We start from the raw sequence: 2,789 nt of genomic DNA, 5'->3' as shown, positions 1-2,789 counted from the left end.
ACGTGTCGGGCACAGTCGTAGCAGGGGCTCCAGGAGGTGAACCAGGTGACGCGGTAGCAGCGGCCGGGGTCCAGGTCCCAGTCCGAGATGTAGCGGAGGAAGAGCAATTCCACGTGGCAGCCCGACTGGGGAGAGAGCAGACGGCTCAGATGACGTTCATTGTGCTTTATTGCTGTTCTGGTGGCTTTGCAGTCACTCCCTTTTGGGGGGCTTGCAGTTACGGTCCTGGTGTTAACAGAGAGGCTAAGTGACTGGCTCAAAAGAGCACCCCAGTGAGTGGGGAGGCAAAACCCTTTGTAGCGCTCCTCCTGCGGAGTGAAGAAAGGCTACGGAATTTTCTGTACAATGAAGAGGATGAAGTGAGTTGAGCTGGGACGGAGTAGCATCGCACTACCTCGGTAGAGATTTGTGTTTGTGAAGTTAGTTACTCTTTAGCACCTTTGTAGGAGAAGGAAAATAACTTGAAAGTTCCTGTTGTGGAAATCCCCCCGGACCACTAGGTGGAGGTGGTACAATTTGAGAGGACACGTTGGGAGGATTTGAAGAGGGAAAATAGATTATGATGAGGCAGACGGGCGGATGCTGTAAGAAAATAGGCACTGCGATGAGCTAAGAGCAATTAAATAATGTGTTTGCTCGTTATATGATCTCTGTGATTGTAATAATAATTGCAATAGTGAGATATAACAGGTACACTTAGTATCGCAGAAAAGTCACTAGTCCCAGGATATGAAGACCTAGGCTCCACTACTCCTGTGACTTAGACAAGTCACCCAGCTCTTGATTCTTCTACTTCCTCATCTGTAAAATGGTCTGTTGGTGTGAGCATTAAATGAGAGATAAGTGAAAGTGCTTGGTAAAATCAAAGCCTTCTATAAATAGAATGTATCATGCTACCAAATATGAAAGAGATTGGAATGTAAAATAATAGTGATGAGGTAAATTACTCAGTACAAATGCAGGCAAAGAAAATTGCTTCGTAAAATAGCCAGCAAGCAGTGATCCAAATGATGACATTCCACCCCACAGATTCTTCCTTGGGAATCCACTAAGACTAGATGTCACAGCATGTCAGGAGATGTCCACAGGCAGGAGCTTATGTAAGCCCATCTGGATTTTGGTGAAGAAGCTTCTTGGAAATGTAATTCTCTCTGGCAGCTGAAAGATCGATTTAATTGATCAATCAGCCATGACTTCTCTGAGTTTCTGGGGGTCACCATGGTGAATGCATTCACTGGCCTCTGATCTATGTGTAGGAGGGAAGAGAAATCATTGGGAAAACAGAATTGAGTCTCTGTTAATTTTCCCTAAATTCTTCTTCCTTAATTTTCAAAAATTCTAAAGACACAATTTGTTTTTCACAATTGAAATTTTGTTTGAATGAGCTGATAAGATTTCCCCAAATCAAAATGTTCTTACCTTAATTAACCTCAAAGGCAATTCAGATGCTGGAGAAAGGGGAGGAAAGATTGGGGGCGGTTGTTCTTGGCATCGAAGGAAGGCTGAGCATTAGGGTGCCCAGCATGATTGGGGAGGACATTAAATGACATCCTTTGGGCCATGTCTAATATGGGTGCATGGACGTGGAAAAAGGGAGAAAAAAAAGGATTTGAAGAGTAAAGTGGAAACAAAAATGCAAAACAGGCTGAAAGCAGTACCACCAGCAGGTGGCTGTAGAAGCACCCCTGCGTTAGCTTTCAACTGCTTGGGAAGCAAACTCACTGATACCTTGTTGCGCAGGTGACCAAAGTCCAGCGAAAAGGAAGTGGCACTATCCCGCCTCTTCACCACATAGCACAGGTAGGTCTCATGCCGACCCTTAGCCCAGCGGACGTTTTTGAAGTGATAAAGAAACTTCCTCTTGTTCATCAGGAGGCTGTGGGTGAGAGGAGGGAGAGGAAATGCAGGAGTACAGCTCATCATCTGGCCACTCTGGGTTTTCCTTCAGCTTTTTCTAAATTTGTAATTACTTGGGCTAAACCAGAGAAGATGCTCTGGCTTCCTTTGCTGGATGCCTGAGACCCACTGAGCTTGGAAGCCACCACGAACTCCATTCCTGCTTATATTTAAGACCAACTGAGAGAAGCTCAGCAAGAACCCCAAGCCCTCATTAGTGTACAAGGCACTCTTCCACGGCTGTCTTCTAAGTGCTGATGACTTGGAATTACAATCAAACTTCTTCCTCTGTCCCATAATTATATTTACAGGTTTCCCCTCCAGTCTCTGCCTAAATGTCCAATATGTACCTCAAACTGAACATGTTCAAAACAGTATTCTTCAACTTCCCCCTGTCCTGAACTGCCTCTCCCCCTGACTCCCCCACCTCAGGCAAGCAGCCTAGGGGCTTGGAGTCGTCATCCTTGATTCTTCCTTCTTCCTCGGTTCTCATATGTAATCAGTCATCAAAATGTGTTGATTCAGACCCCCAAATATTTCTTGAATGTGTACCTGCTCTATTCCCTCTGTTCTCCGCTTCAGTCCAAGCCCTCATCTTCTTCCACCTTTCTGTGGTGTCGGCCCCTCAACTGGTCTCTCTGCTTTCCGGCCCACCAGGACAACATTCTCCACGCTGTCATCACAGTGATCTCACAAAAACGCAGGTGCACCATGTCATTCCCATGCTAAAAACCTAACGGTTCTCTTCTGCCCACAGAATAAATTCCAGACTCTTTAATGTACTGTTTAGGTCAGTTTTTAGAGTTAGACCTAAATCCACATTTGTACCCTTGTTTTCTGGTACTAGCTTCCTTCCTTTCCCCACCAGCAGCTCCCTATGCAGCAGGCCCCTG

General features: G+C 45.7%; 1 protein-coding gene across 1 annotated transcript in view; it reads right to left on the bottom strand.

The window, feature by feature from the left end:
• The window catches only part of AICDA (activation-induced cytidine deaminase), a 61,148-nt gene that overhangs the window by 34,357 nt on the left and 24,002 nt on the right, over window positions 1-2,789 (bottom strand). The window contains exons 2-3 of the mRNA XM_012637791.1: window positions 1,729-1,876; window positions 3-125 (exon numbers count right to left, since the gene is read on the bottom strand). Of these exons, the coding sequence (XP_012493245.1) occupies window positions 3-125; window positions 1,729-1,876 (271 nt within the window). The remainder of the gene's footprint in view (window positions 1-2; window positions 126-1,728; window positions 1,877-2,789) is intronic.

The sequence above is a fragment of the Propithecus coquereli genome, unplaced genomic scaffold (genome assembly GCF_000956105.1).
Source record: "Propithecus coquereli isolate 6110/MARCELLA unplaced genomic scaffold, Pcoq_1.0 Scaffold124, whole genome shotgun sequence".
Taxonomy (NCBI): Eukaryota; Metazoa; Chordata; class Mammalia; order Primates; family Indriidae; genus Propithecus; species Propithecus coquereli.
Note: the sequence above shows the minus strand (reverse complement) of the source record. Positions and strands in the feature narration are given on the sequence as shown.